This window comes from Xiphophorus hellerii, chromosome 8 (genome assembly GCF_003331165.1).
Source record: "Xiphophorus hellerii strain 12219 chromosome 8, Xiphophorus_hellerii-4.1, whole genome shotgun sequence".
Taxonomy (NCBI): domain Eukaryota; kingdom Metazoa; phylum Chordata; class Actinopteri; order Cyprinodontiformes; family Poeciliidae; genus Xiphophorus; species Xiphophorus hellerii.
Genome location: NC_045679.1, coordinates 2,045,485 through 2,060,892, shown reverse-complemented (window position 1 = coordinate 2,060,892; position 15,408 = coordinate 2,045,485). Strand labels below are relative to the sequence as shown.

Genomic DNA, 15,408 nt, shown 5'->3' with positions numbered 1-15,408 from the left:
TATCTGAGATTATTGCTAAATAATTTACTGATGCTCAACATTAACAAACCGCCTGTTTCTGTTTGCTGCTGTGGAAATCTGTTTATTTGCCTCCAGTTAATGATTAATGAGCAACGAGTCGTCAATTATTGTCTAAATGCTTCACAAACTTCAACCAGACTAGAAAATGTTTCTTTTCTCACTTTTAGAGTAAAAGGAAAGCAGAACTTTTACCAAACTAAAGTAAAAAACAAACATGTCAGCAGCAGCTGCTGATTTGATCAAATCTGGGAAATCCTGATAATATTTTTAAAAAGTTCAAGTTTCTCGATTAGAAAACAACCAGAGGTGGAGTAACTAGTTACATTTACTCAGTTACAGTTACTTTAGTAACTTCTTGAAACAAAATGAACATCTAGGAGTATTTTTACTTTTACATGATGTAATTTATCCACCACTGAAAACAACCAAATCAAAATAAATAATATCTGAGATGGACAGAGAATCCAAAGATTATACAACAAAACTTCAACATATTTTACTCAAGTAAAAACAAAATAATAATTTGGTAAAATGTTTTCTCTACTACTGAGTAACTGATCAAATTATCAATCATTTAATGTTGAATAATTACATAATCAGACTAAAGTGTAAAGTTTTAGTCCGTCTGACTAAAATTTGGGTATTTTTAGGACCAAAATGACAATAATTCATAAAAGTAACAAAAAATAACAAAATCAGGCAAAATAAAATTTTTCCAAATCAATTTCATTCAATAAAAAACTTCTGAAACTTTAACTAGACTCCAGGTCTGTTTCTGTCTGGTGAGTTTTTGGTTAAAACATTTTTGTTTCTCATTCAGTTGGAAGAAAATCCAGAAATTTTACACAAGAGTAAAAACACTGAAGGTAAATTTTAAAAAAGTTACTGAAGTAAATGTAACTAGTTGATTATATTTATATGATTTATTGTAACATTAAAGTCAAATATGTTATAATTCTCTTCAAAACCATATTACAGTTTAATTAATGCTGTAATTGAGTAAAAGTAACTGGTTTCTCCCCAGTTACTCTGCTGGTGTTTAGATCTTTATATCTAGAGTTTCTCAGGATCTTGTTGTGTTTCTGGACCTGGCAGAGGAAAGCTGCTGGCAGGACGAGTAGGCCGGGTTGGGCCCAGTCTGGCCGCGGTGGCCCAGTGGGAGCTGCTGCTGCGTCACTGGGTGGTGGTGGGAGGACTGGGCCGGGTCCAGGCTCTCCATGCTGCCCCTGGAGCTGTACTGGTCCGGACTCTTCCTCAGGTAGCCGCCGCTGGGGTCGAACCCGGCCGACAGGTCGGTGGTGGAAGCACTGCAGACGAAAAATACAAATATTGATCCTAAATATGTAACTATAGCAACAGAAACTGAAACTGGATGCTTTTATTTTAACACAGCAAACGTCATAAATCTGCTGCAGCGTGTAGGGAAATAAGGGAGTAAAATCCTGCCAAAAAACTCTGAAATTTTTTAATTAATCTCAGAAATTTTCTCAAAAAAATGTAGAATTTCTTGAAAAATATTCATGTTTTTTCTAGGAAATTTTATCACTAAATTTCTGAAGTTTTTGGTGGAAATTCACTTTTTCTTTTATTGTATTTTATTTTATTTACAATGGCCCTAATACACTGTCATACAATAAATATCAATTTTGAACAAATTAAAAGAATAATAAAAAAGGGGGTAACTTTATTTGGTTGATTTTAGGTTTGGGTTTTAATGGGACAGAAAATAAAGGTTGGTAGTTTAATTCCACTGTTGGAACCTGATTAGTTTCTCCAGCAGAAACTCGACTCTGTTGTTTTCTCAGTTTGAGTGAATCAATAACCCATAATCAGCTGCAGTTCTCCGTATTTCTTGCTGTGAGGTCGTTTGAAAGAGCTGCAGGAATGTAAATGTGTCGACGTCACAGTTTGACCCAGCAGCTCCTTCGGCCGAACACAATGTGATTACAGGACGGCGGTCCGGCCGTTTCCCTCCAGCTTTCTGGATTCTGGCTCTCCGTTCTCTTCCAAACCAGGAAGACGAGGAAAATTCAGGATGAAACGTGTTTAGAAAGCAGCAGGAATGAGCGTCAGACGTCAGGAGGTTTTTATTTTGGTTTTCAGTGGGGTAAATGTTGAGGTGTTTCTGACCTGGTGGGGTAACTGTGGGGTAAATGATGAGGCGTTCTGACCTGGTGGGGTAACTGTGGGGTAAATGTTGAGGTGTTTCTGACCTGGTGGGGTAACTGTGGCCCCAGACGGGGCCCATCGACTCCATCTGCCCCAGGTCCGGTTGATCGTCGCCGAGTTTCGTGGAGTGCCAGGAATGAGGGCGAGACGACGGCTCACTGCGTCTGAGGAGGCGAAACGCAACGCGAAGCTAACAGTTAGCACTGGGTTATACGGAGTCACATTTACCAAAAATTCATCAGAAAATTATAAAAATATGTGTATTAGGTTGGTGAGGCATCCTGCGAAAGAGAAAATAAATGTAAAAGGTTTTCCTCAACATGATTGAAGAATTTATTACATTTTTAAAAATGTTCTGGAAATGAGTGAAAAAGTTAAAAAGCTGCCAAAATAAAAAATAATTTGGAAAAAAATCAAATATTATTTCAAGTTTTCTTTCTAAATTTTGTCATTGTTTGATGGAGCATTTAAACATTTTTCATACATTTTAGTTTACTAATAGAGTTATAAATATATATTGTTTTGTCACTTCCTTTTCTCCAGGTTTTGGCAGTGTTACTCCTCCATACAGAACAATAATTTATTTCCTCACTGAGAATATATTTTCATAACATATGGATCCAGTTCATCATCTTCTCCTGTGGTATTTATTTATTTAAAGTTTTCTGTCTTAATTCTTTTAATTGTTCTGTTGAACATTTTTATACATTTTGCTTTAATAATTCTGTTATTGACCAATAGGGTTTTATCGTCCTTCCATCAGGTTTTGGCAGTGTTAGTCCTCCATATAAATTCATTTTAATACCAGCTAAGATTTCTTTTCTTACTGTTGGTGGAGCTGGCACATAGAAAACCAGGAATAATAAATAAATGTAGTTAAAATCCAGATTAAATAATAAATCTGACTGTGATCAGAGCAGCTGAAATGTTTCCTCGTCTGTTTTTCATCCTTGTTAGGAAATCTGTGACTGATCTTGTGATGATCCCAGATGCATGAATCAGGCTGCAGTGTTCATCTGGACGAGGGTCGCGCCCTGAGGCCTGCATGTGAACGCGCAGCAGAAACCTGCGCAGCGTTAGCCGGACACCATGTCTGATTAACTGCAGGCTGCAGTGACATCATGGTGGCGGCGCTCCAGCGCTCCGGTCACAAAGCAGCCGTTGTTTCTGTAACGTCCGACGCTCACGACCCGAGTCACGCTTCCTGTTTCTGAAATATGTTTGTCTGTTCGCACCCTGAACGGATCCGCGTTCACACAACCAGATGTTTTAAAGCGCTGCAGGGAGCGAAGCCACTGAAAGGATTTATTATCAGAGCTGAAAGAGGAGAATTTATGTTTCCAGTTAAATATCAGCAAACAACAACATCTGAATGGACACGGAAACATCAACATGTGTGAAGAAAACGGAGATAATCTGCTCTAAAATAACCTGAAGTCGTCATTTTGTGAGCTAAAGCATCTCTGATAAGATCTGAGTCAAAAGCAGAGCTGCTGGATTTACAAGAAGAAAACAGGTTAAAAAACGTAAACAGGAAAATCCAACCTCAGAAAAACAAAACCGACCGGATCCATTAGAGCTTGGAGAGTCAAGAAATAACAGAAAGAATTTTAGTTATTTAGTCATCAGAGGAAACGAAGGGGTTTAATTCATAAAATCACATTTTCACCACATTATTCATTCATCTATAAATGTTTCAAACTAAATATTTATTAGTCAATTAAATATTTAGTTTTTATCTAAATGTTCAGTTAACAATTTAAACATTTAGCTCCAAACTAAATATTTAGCTCTCAGCTCACTAATGTGTTAGTTAAATACTTAATTTAGTTAAATATTCAGGTAATATATAGCTTTATTTAAACTAAACTTTTAGCTTGCTAGCCAAGTAGTTAACATGCAGCTAAAGAGTTAGCAAGCAAAATATCTAGCCTCAAACTAAATATTTATTGCTAAGTATGTAGCTTGCTAATTAAGTATTTAGTTTGAAACTTTGGTATTTATGGTAAAAATCTAACTAAATAATGAACTCCCATTTTTTCCTCACAGGTTGATTAAACCAAATTAATGTTTGACTGTCTAACTTTACAAACATCTTCACTCAGATCTTCAACACGTCTCATGAATGCTAACCTTGGCGGCCATGTTTAGCTAACAGTCAGCCTCTGAGCCGTTGCTGTTTTAGCGCCGTTATCAGAGCGGCGGTGCTAATCTCTCCCTGACCATCGTCACATTCCTGCTGTCCTGCGGCTCGGTCATTTATCCAGAGATAAACAGGAAGTGGTTTTATCTGCGCGCTGGAGACGCATGAAAGTTAGCATGTCTGTGAGCCACCTGGGGGGCGACAGGACGTGACTGGAAAACCTCAAAACTCTTCATCAGCACAGATAGTCATCCTCACACAAAACCACCACAAAACAGCAACTTTCTGTCGGCTTGTTTTCAAATTATGACTAATTATAAAGTTCATTCTGAACGCTACAGTAACATTTTAACTAATTTTATTGGGATTTTAACTAACAAACATAATTATTATTTCCCTTTCACCTATTTTCTCAGTAAAATCTGAAAAGTGTGGCATGCTTTTGTATTCAGCCCAGGAGTCAATGCTGCAGTTTGATTTGTAACAAATAAACTTTAATCTAAACCTGTGGTGTTGAAACTTTTTAAATAAATTCATTACATTAAAAAAGCCAAAAATGTCTTTTGTCTCCTCAACTATAAACAAAACTTTAATAAAATCAGATCATTAAATATCTAAAATATAAAACTAGTCTTGGATTGCACTGTAAAAACCCCCCAGACAATTTCCCATTAATTGTTTTTATTTTGTTGGTAATTTTTTAATATTCTTGATTTGTGGAAAGAGGCCAAACAAAATCATTTCAAGGGCCACAAATGGCCCTCGGCCCAGACTTTGGTCACCCCTCTGACTTTGTGTTTAGGGAGGTGAACCTTGACCCCGGTTCACCTCCTGCAGCCTTTGACAGCATGATGCTGCCACCACCATGTGTTGAGAGTTGCTAGTTTTCCAACAGACATGTTGTTTTTCATGCTAGCTAAAAAGCTACATTTTAACCCCATCAGTGCAGAGCGCCTTCCTCCACATGTCTGCTGTGTCACCAGCTTTAACTAGGACGTCTTATAACTTCCCTTAAATGATTCATTAAAGGTCAAATTTGTTGAATTAAGTTGTAATTTTTCTGGTTCGATCTGAAGAATCACTTCAGGTTTGAACAGTTATTCCTTCTGGTTCTGGAAGGATTTGTGCTTTTTCTGTTAGCTTTGGGTCGGTTGCTATGATGCGTAGCCATGACAACAAAGTTTTGTTTTTACAACAGGCAGCAGTTGGTTAGCATCTCAACCTTCACACTCAAATAATCCCAGAGGAGCTGATGAATGAGGCTTCATGGACGCAGAGAGAGACGGATCTGATCCCCTACTCCAACATCTCTCAAACCAAATGGCGCGGCAAAAGTAAAGGAGGTGGATTAGCAGTGATGATGACGTCTTTGTTAGTCAGACAGCAACAGTCTTCAGTCAGAAGCTTCTTAAGGTTTGTAGTAAGACTGACTGCTACTGGAGATCCTCCTCTCCTCTAGCATCACCAATCAAAACGACTCTTAAGAATCTTGGATGATATGAATTAATATTTAATTTACCAAATAAAGTATTTTTGAAATCAATCGTGAGATTAGTGCTGTCAATCAACCTCCTGTACTCGATGCTCAATGTGCTAATAATGGAGAAACGACTCACCGTTACAGGAAAACTGTTTAGCTGCCATGCTAATAGCGTTAGCGTTGACGACAGGCTTTGCTAGCTGCAGTGCAGCAGAGAAACAAACAATCCTGACTCTGATTGGTTGATTTTTAAACTGTGACAGTTCAAACAAATATATAAAAAAATATTTTTCATTAAAGTTTCATGCTGCAGCTTTAATGCAGAATTATGTTTAAGTTTTTCTACATTAGCAGAATATTGACAAAGTAAAGGAAACGCAGCTATTGAGCAGTTATCAGGAACCAGATATGAATATCGTATCGGTTTCTAGTTTGGGTGGAGGCCCCCAGTGAGCATCCGCTCCGGGCCCCAGAAAGGCTCCGTCCGGCCCTGGCTCTGGCCGTTTACCTGGACGTGAAGCGGAGCACCTTGGAGATGAGGCCGGTGGCCAGCTTGTTGACGCTGGTTTCCGACGGCGACCGGCACAGCGCGCCGTCAGAGCGGCCCAGCTCCGACTTCTTCTGCTTCTTCCTCAGCTTCCTGCGGTAAAAAACCTCCAGCAGCTCCATCGCTCCGGCCGCCGCGCCGCGCCGCTTCCCCTCCTCTACCGGTGAGTCACTCAGCTCATCATCAACAAATCCTGCTCGGAAATACCAACAACGTCTCCGAAAGGAAGCTGCTTTTTGTTGCTGAAATCTGAAACTCCTGTCAGAAAACTTTTCCAGCTCAAAGTCTGATCCTCTCCGGTCCAGAGTGACTCTGACCGCCCCGCTCCAGACCCCAGCTTGTTAAGCAAATGGAGCAATCAAGCGTCATTAGGCCTCCGTATGATTAAAGCGTGAAGTAAACATCAGACGACCAGCAGCAGGGAGGACAGATGGGAGACAGGGGAGGAGATGATGGCGCTCAGATAGTTTGGGTGGAGAAACAGAGGAAATGCTGAGGCAGATAAGAGAGAGAGGATAGAAAAAAGGATAAAACTGAGAAGGTGATGAGGAAGAGGAGGAGGAGGAGGAAGAGACCAACAGAGGGAGGATTTAGCTGGAAAGCCGGAGGAAGTTCTGGTCTCATGATGCAGGACGAACAATGATCTGATTATTATTGACGAGTCCAAAAACAGACGCAGACAAACAAAAGGACCTGAGATAAGAGACGGAAAAGTTCAACAAATATCTGGAAACGACGTCAGTTCAGAAAATAGAGGAAATGATCAGAAACAGAGAGTCTGAGAGGAGAGAGGAGAAAAAACGGAAATAATTTAATTCATTTACAAACCAGAACAAAAATCTGCTTTTCATTTTTCACCTTTCTGGTTCCACAGAGAAACACGTCAAACTTTAAAACTAAACATTTATTCACACTAAATATCTATTCTCCAGAGAAAAGCTACAACTATTGATTATTTTAGTTATCGATTATTTTAGTTATCGATTATTTTAGTTATTACTTGGATGATTAATTGATAAATTGGATTAAAAAATGGTCACATTCGGGAGTAACTATGACTCACGATTAATCGATCACTTAATTAGTAGATCATTGTTTCTAAAATTGATCAATCACGTTTATTAATCGATTCAGCAATATTCCTACAGTTTCTCTCATTGATAATCAGGTAATTCATGATTCTTTTAGTATTTCTTCTAAATGTCCTTTTTAAATGACTTCATCTGTGAAAGATTCCAGTTAAAGTCCTAATATCAGATTATTGATTAGACTGATTGTTTTAACGAGGCTCAGATGTTTTCTGGAAGAAACTTTAATCTCTAAAAGTTAAAATAATTTAAGTTTCGTTTAGAAAATCACATTTTAACGGATTTGCCTCATAAACAATAAGAACAAACACATTCCTCCACAATAATCAAACATTTCTGTAATTATGTAGTAAATAATTACAGTCAGTGAAGGCAAACAGGATCGTCTTCCTGTTTGGGTCAGAACCGAGTCACTCAAAGAACCAGCTGTAAATATTTCACTTTTCTGCTGGAAACCACAAACTGGACGAGCCGCCATGTTTGTACCACTGCAGGGTGTGTCACCTGATCAGCTTATCTGTTGCCGTGGGAAACGGCTGCAGCCCATAATAATCTGCCCTCCGATCTGCACGGAAACAAGACTCAGAAAACTAAAGTTCTGGTTAAATCTGACCCGGTCCGGCCGGTCCGGTCCGGTCCGCCATTTTCTGCCCGTACAAATAAAACCAAAACAAATTCAGGAGAAAAATCATTACAGTCAAATTATGAATGAGCTGCGATTTATTACAGTCTGAGATGATAATTACAGAGAAGAAGAACCGGTTCTGAACCGGTTCTGAACCGGTTCTGAATCGCAGTGAAATAATAAAACATCATCACAAAGACAAAAAACCAAACATTAAAATATTTAACAATGTTACCAGAACAACAAAAGTTATTTCTCATTTATTAACCAGGTTTCTGCTTTTATCTGATTTTTCCAGTAAATAAAATCAAAAACATCCAACAGATTTTACATTAAAGTGATTTTATGTTTGTGTTTTAAATATAAAAATAAAAAACTAAAATAAAACTGTATGAATGTTTTATTATAGTTTATGTTTTACATTTAGGATCATTTATGGAGAACTTTTTCACAAAAATATCATCACTTGTTCATTTCAATACTTTCTTAAAATGTATTACTTAATTAAAAAAGTAAAAAAGATACAATACATTTATTTTAAAAACCTGGAATAAAGTCATAATAATATCAAAATAAAGTTTTAATATTTTAAGAATAAAGTCAATAATACAATTCAACACAAGTCTTAATATTAACTTTATTCTTGTAGTTTTATTATTTTATTTTAGTTTTTTATTTTATTTTTGTATTTTTATTATTTTATTGTTGTAATAATACTACTATTCCTGTATTATTTCGATTTAATTCTCATACAAGTTTATTCTCAAACTTTTATGACTTTATTCTCATAATTTTATTTTTATTTATTTTCTTAGCGCAGCCCAAATACTCAGTCGTACTTGGGCGCCCCTAGTGGTGTGGAGGCCCTAAGCAGCTGTTTAACTTGCATATTCTTTGGGCCGGCTCTGATTTTAGGGTTTATAAATGAATAAAAAATGAATGGAAGTCGATGCAAAATCCTGGTGAAGTTAGAAAGATGTGTGTGTGTGTGTGTGTGTGTGGGTGTGTGTGTGTGTGTGTGTCGGTGTGTGTGTGTGTGTGTGTGTGTGGGTGTGTCGGTGTGTGTGTGTGTCGGTGTGTGTGTGTGTGTGAGGGAGTGTTTGTGTTTTCTGCAGCCATGAGGTGATGCTGCTGTAGAGGAATGTGGTGATTCAGCCAAAGAGGCATGTAGGAGGAGCGGCTGAAGGAGGAGAAGAGGAGGATGAGGAGCGACGCAGGAAGGAGGGAGGAAAGGAAACGAAAGGAAAACATGGATAAAACAGGGAGTCTGTGTTTATAAATCAGTCTATCTGTCCTGTCCAGATTAACACCCAGCCTCTCGGGGCTCTGATGGCCCACTTCCTGTTTCAGTCGGCCAATCAGAGGCCGGCGCTCCTGGACTGAGCGGTATCTGATAACAGCAGGGGTCCGGGGGGACCAGCAGGGGGCCATTTGGGGTGATCCAGCTTCAAACCTGCACTACACGCCCTGCACACAGAGAAACAGCGCCCCACGGAGGCGGCGGCCTGCGCTGCGCTCAGAGGAGGAGCTCCATATTAGGCTGCAGCCAGCCGGACTGAAGCGTTCAGTATTTATAGACTGTTTGTGGGTTCAGAGTGACCAGGCGGCGCTGGGTCGCCAAGGGTTTCCTTCAGACTCAATCAGTCAATTCCTGAAGTTTCTGAAGGGATTTCAGAGATTTTCTCTGGACTTCAGATGATTTTTCACTCACTGTCAGTCTGGTGCAACAGAGACGAACAGCAGAGAGGCCTAAAAATGATCCATCGGAGTCCAACTTGTCTTTACGTTAGCTTAGCATCATGCAGTAAAGAGTTCACCGATAAACAGATTTATTCTCTCAGTTATTAAAGGAAATAAGCTACACAAACAGATGAAGTAGCCACAGTAGTCTTAATTTTGTTATGGCGTTACTTAAATGCCAAAAGTAAGACTATTCCACATCCAGCGGTGGCTACTTCATTGTCAAAGGAAACACGTCAATGTCTCTAATATGGCTAACAGATGTTGTATACCAACCATTTTTCTCAATAAAGTTTTATTTACAGAAAAAAAAGATGAGTCATGGTTGACTAGCACAAACATGCATATTGAAGACAAGAGCTAGCATATCTACATCTACCACTAGCCTAGCCATGCTAATGGACAGCAGAGGAAGTACGCAATCCAGCCTTGGCAAATTTGGATGCTAAGCTATCTGAGGCTAACGATAGCCTAACCAAAATTAATGCTAGCATATTGAAACCTAATGCTCCTCTATTGGCCAGCAGAGGATGTAAGCAATTCAATGGGTGGCCAACCTAGCAATGCTAGCTTGTAGAAACATCAAACTATTGCTAGCCTGTCCAAGGCTAATAGTACCATATTCAAGGCTACGCTAACCTCTCTGTGCTAATGGACGGCAGAGGAAGAAGGAAATCTTGTAAATTTAACTAGAGACTTAAATCCAACAAAGATACTGAGGGTTTGATCTTAAACTCTCACTTACGGCTGAATAAGATCAATTTGGTCTGTGTGAGGCTAACAGTTATTAGCTTTGGGGTAAACTCAACTTTTCACAAAGGGTTGGTGTGGAAGCTGTTTTTGTTACAATCATCCTTTAAGAAACAGTTTCAGGTTTTCTCTAACCTAAAAAAGGTAAAACCAGAAGAAATCTGTGTTTTTATGTTTGTCCCTGCAGTTCTAAAGTGATTCCTACAGGAAACAATCCGTTTCCTGTTCGACCTTTCAGGTGCAAACAGACAGCAGGACGTTAAATATCACGGAAAAAGGAAGAGCTGGCAGGAAAACCCCACAACGAAGGTGAAGACACACTTCCTGTTTGAACCTTCTGGGTCTCTGACAGAGAAAGAAACGGATTTATCAAGACTGGGAGTCAAAGAATCCCAGTGAGGAAATCCCAGTCAGCACCAGTCATGTTTCATTCCTGTTTATGTTGGGAAAATAACTAGAAACCATCCAACATGGCAGCGTCTGCTGGTTCAGAGTCTTACCGGTTCTTGATGCGTAGTTGGACCGCTGAGCATCGCTGGCTGTGATTGGACGATGGGGCTTCCTGTGACGGTGGAGGCGTTTGGAAACAGAGATCAGGAGGAGGTGAGGGAAGACGAAGAGCGGCCCCGGAGTTCGGTGACGTGAACTCCTCGACGTATCCGGGATCGAACTCCCTGCAGAGGAGAAACCAGAAACGGTTTTCACTCAGGATGATGAGAACGTAACGTTACGCTGCAGGTTCAATCCCACAGATTAACTGCATCTGTGGACCAGATTAGCAAGGAAGCGCATTCACACCAGCCCTGTTTAGTCTGCTTTAATCCAACTCCAGATTAGAGAGTCCGGTTCACCTTTAAATCTTGGTCTCAGTTCAGTTTAATGAATTCTGGTTCAGTTTGAATGCATATGTGAACGCCAATTGGACCAGAGACCGCTCCAAAGCCAAGAAGTGGACCACAGCGCAGGGCATTCTGGGTAAATACAACTAAAACAAATGTGTTAGCATAGTGCTAGCAGCAGAAGTGGCTTGAGAAATCCTCCAACCGCTAAAATCTGACGCCTCCATTTTTGTTTATACTTGGTGAAGCAGGAAGTTGCTCTCAGTGTCTTCAGAGGTTTTTGTGTTGTTTACTTCAGTGGTTCTTGGTGCAGCGCCCCCACAGGCCAGGAGGGGAACAGGTTTCTGTTCCTCTCCTGTCTTGAGTCATATAATTCTTTGACTCAGTGCAGTGTGAATATGAACCACAGCAGCTGAAAATGTAACAAATTTGTTTCCAAAACAGTTTGACTCTCATTCTCACCTCAGTATTTTAAGTTCATAGCTCCCATCCCATCTCTCCTTTATAAAATAAATCTAATGAAAAACTTTTGTTTTTCCCAAGAAAACGGTTCAAACTGAGCTGTTTGCTGTTAAAACCAAAAATTATGACTGTTTAACTAAGATAAAGAGAACATGATTTAAAGTTAGAATTACTGGAAGTTTGAAAATGAATCTATTTTTGATCCCAGAAGCTGAAGAACTGGATTCCTGAGTTGTTTTTCTTTTCTTTCCTGACTTCATGCAGGTTTGACATTTTTAAATGTTCTGCCCTGATTTTTGTCCTCTGGGGGAATTTGGCTAATCTACAACCACATTAACCACCAAAGTAAACGAGCGTTTCGTTCTGGTTCAGCAGGTTCAACGCCGTTCTTCACGACGACCTATGGAGGTCAAAGGTCAGCTGTGGTGTTGACAGCAGGGACAAGAGATCAGAGTTCAATGTTCAGAATGACTTGGGAACTGATTTAACTTTCTGTTCCTTTTGTGACTCGAACAAAGGAAATGACTCAGTTTTACCAAGTTGGTGAGTAAATCACCAGCCAGACAGAGAAACTCAACTCTTTAGTTTTTTAATAAACTGTTTTTTTCTTTATGATTGTTGAAGTTAGAATAACTTTTGTTTAGACAAATAAACAACTCAGCCTCTTTGACTGCAACAGCTGACAAATGCAAACCAAACCAATGATTTTCTGCCATTTCCGACTTTTTCCTGGCCGTCAATTCAAATCTTTTCACCTACAAAAAAAATCAGATTTTTTACGTGGAACTAAATCGGATTCATGTCTGATAGTTTCCTGCAGTCAAATCGCATTTTATCCGACTTCCACATCGTTTGACTGCATCCAAACAAACTTCTGTAAACAGGACTCCAGTGGCAGGCAAACTTCTGCTAATCTGCTAAAGCGCTAGCTTAGCTTAGCACTTTTGCTAATTTTGAGCACTTACAGCTTTCCCTAAATTAATTTGGATAAATTCAAAAGCACTAAACTTTAAGTTGCAGTCAATGCTCCACAAAAGCGGCTTCCTCTTCTTCCCATTGCTCAACGTTAAAAATGTATCCATTGATGACGGCGGCCATTTTTACTGCGGTAAACAAAGCGCTGCTGTGTGACATTTGTGTGAAAATAACTTTCTCTAACTCATAGATTCCTGTTTCTGGTCTAACCACCTGCTGGTCTCACTGGTCTGGATCACATTTGTGATCACAGCAGAAATGCCTGCAGAGACGTAATCATGATTAAAAACTGAAACAAATCAGAATATCATCAGCGTAGAAATAATTTAATAGATAAATGTATCATTTGGCTAAAGTGTAAGACATATTATTATTATTTACATCTTATATCAAGTGTACAAAAACACAACAGATTCTACATTGTCATTAATAATTTAATACTGTAACTCCATAAAAATGTATCAACTTTTCTGCTTCCATACGATCAAGAAAAAATGAGTTTTAATAGTTGTGTGTTTATACAAGTGGAAGGAAAACAAAGATCAGCAACGACCTCTGAGAAGAAACTATGATTCAACTGAAGTAAATATGAGGATCATCAGCGTAGAGCGGTAAGCTGATAATTAAAAATGTATTTTACAAAGAGTGACATGTTTCACAAAATGTGCTTTTATGAATGTCAATACCAGCAGCATGCGCTGTCTGAACAGGGAACTTTCATTTTACATGGATTTATGATTTATGAGCAGTTCAACCAAATTACAGTCAGCAAAGATAAATTTAGTGATTATTTAGTGATAACAGAGCGATGTGACATAAATCAGTTTACAGCTGATTCTTGGATAGCGATGATTTATTCTAAACCAAAGATAAGAAGGTTAACATAAGATCAACAAAGACAAGAACCAAGGAAACTGTTATTATCAGCAGAGCGTGAAGGTTCACATTATTCACTGAAACCAGTTCAAATCCAGTTTGATCCAAACTGAACTGGGAAAAAAAACAGAATAAAAACCTCTGAGATGCTTCCAGACAAATCCCAGAAAACAGCATGAAGAAAAAGATTTTAATGTTGAGTTTATGAATAAAAACACCTGCATCATTAATGAAAGTCAGAACAGTTTCTCTTCTCCACCCAGAACAACCACACAGAGTAGCACCGAAAACACACACACCTGCACTTATATTGTTCACAGAGGACATTCCAGGGCTGCAGCGCTCACCCGGCGGACATCCCAGTCCCAGCACACACCAACACTCACACCTACACACACCAACACACCCCAACACACACCCACACACACACCTACACACACCAACACACCCCAACACACACCAGCACACAGACAGGTGCTCAGATAAAAGGCCATTACAGTGAAACCAGTTGAGCTGGTCGCAGGAATGTGCGGCAGCCACAAACACCTTGAAATCAGCAGAACAGGAGGAGCCGAGTGTCGCATTAAACTTTCCATCTCATTACACACAAACACGCTGCTGCCTTTAGAGCCTTTCGCTCCAGTTCAACGGCTAACTCCATAAAGGTCTGCACATCCCCGTTAAAATGTCAGGAGTTTGAGGTGGATGTTTGAGTTCCATGTTTAATTTGAACAGATTTAATGTGATGTTTAGGCTCCACAAAGATAAAAGGGAGAAAAATAAATAAAAAGTTGCCACAACCTGGTTGCACAGGTATTCACACCCTTAGATTAAGAATGTTTTCACGCCTGACAGTCCGGTAGACTCGGTTCAGAACCAAAATCAAAACATTTGTTACATTTCCAGCGGCTGTGGTTCTCCCAACCAAACCCTCTGAGTGTCCTGTTCCTGTTCCCCTCCTGGCCTGAGGGGGCGCTGCACCAACAACCTCTGAAGAAGAAACTGAGAGCAACTTCCTTTTTCATCAAATGGAAACAAACATGAAGATTTTAGCAGTTGTAGGATTTCTGGAGTCATTTCTCCTGCTAGCGCTAGGCTAACACTAGTGTTGCATTTACCCAGAATGCTCTGCGCTGTAGTTCCCTTCCTGCTTTTGGAGCAAACTTAGCGTTCACATATGCATTCACACCGTTGTGTTAATGTTCCAAGTGACCAATTATGTTTCGTTGAGCAGAGGAGAACATTTTTACACAAAGTAACTCGATGATGAGATTTCAGTTCTGAATATTTTGACCTGTTTTTGGGCTCCGTCATTTTAAATAAGCTGCTACTGGCCTCAACGCCGCAACGCAATATTTACACTCACACATGAAAACGGCTGAAAACAAATGTGCAATGATGCAGCCATACAGCTTTGAAAAGCAGAAATGGAGCCTCCTGCACAGCCAACAAGATATGAGGCAAGTGGTTCCTGGATAGTAAGTCAACAGAAAAAAACTCTTGTCTTTTCCAGCAGCCATTGTACAGCGAATACATTGTGAAAACTGACTGACCAAACGTGCTAGAGCTCAGCTGGGGTTGCTAGGTAATGGTGGCGGAACTCTGCCAGGGTTGCTAGGTAACGGCATGTATGACTCAACAATCAGGAGGCTTTAGAAACAGCTCATTTTCCACACACTAAAAAACATGAATT

At 39.6% G+C, this 15,408-nt stretch overlaps 1 protein-coding gene across 3 annotated transcripts in view; it reads right to left on the bottom strand.

Moving 5' to 3' along the window:
- Positions 1-15,408, bottom strand: part of shroom3 (shroom family member 3) — a 43,378-nt gene that overhangs the window by 15,079 nt on the left and 12,891 nt on the right. For 2 of the 3 annotated variants that reach the window (XM_032569450.1, XM_032569451.1), the window contains 3 exons: positions 11,064-11,237; positions 2,235-2,354; positions 1,110-1,328 (listed from right to left, as the gene is read on the bottom strand). In XM_032569450.1, coding sequence (XP_032425341.1) covers positions 1,110-1,328; positions 2,235-2,354; positions 11,064-11,237 — 513 coding nt within the window. Of the gene's footprint in view, positions 1-1,109; positions 1,329-2,234; positions 2,355-6,321; positions 6,906-11,063; positions 11,238-15,408 lie in introns of those variants that run through there. The other variant, XM_032569452.1, reaches the window with a different exon arrangement.